This window comes from Myotis davidii, unplaced genomic scaffold (genome assembly GCF_000327345.1).
Source record: "Myotis davidii unplaced genomic scaffold, ASM32734v1 scaffold1055, whole genome shotgun sequence".
Taxonomy (NCBI): domain Eukaryota; kingdom Metazoa; phylum Chordata; class Mammalia; order Chiroptera; family Vespertilionidae; genus Myotis; species Myotis davidii.
In genome coordinates, this window is record NW_006286477.1 from 156,923 (window position 1) to 157,140 (window position 218).

General features: G+C 71.1%; 1 protein-coding gene across 3 annotated transcripts in view; it reads left to right on the plus strand.

Annotated features, from left to right (window-relative positions):
• The first annotated feature begins 6 nt into the window (after window positions 1–6).
• Window positions 7–218, plus strand: part of PLPP4 (phospholipid phosphatase 4) — a 37,313-nt gene continuing 37,101 nt past the window's right edge. For all 3 annotated transcript variants that reach the window (XM_015560175.1, XM_015560174.1, XM_015560173.1), the window contains exon 1: window positions 7–71. In XM_015560175.1, coding sequence (XP_015415661.1) covers window positions 16–71 — 56 coding nt within the window. In that variant the 5' untranslated portion in view covers window positions 7–15. The remainder of the gene's footprint in view (window positions 72–218) is intronic.

The window sequence follows — 218 nt, forward strand, 5'->3', positions numbered from 1 at the left end:
CGCTCCGGCTGCACCATGCGTGAGCTGGCCGTCGAGATCGGGGTCCGAGCCCTGCTCTTCGGGGTCTTCGTGTAAGTAGGGGCGCACCGGCGCGGGGACCCATGGACCGAGCGATGCTGCGCCCCAACTTTGTTTGCGCCACCGCGTTCAGGCGGGGCCTGGATTCCAGGTCCCGGCCCAGCTCCGAGCCCGGGAGGCGCCCTCTGGAACCGGGGGAC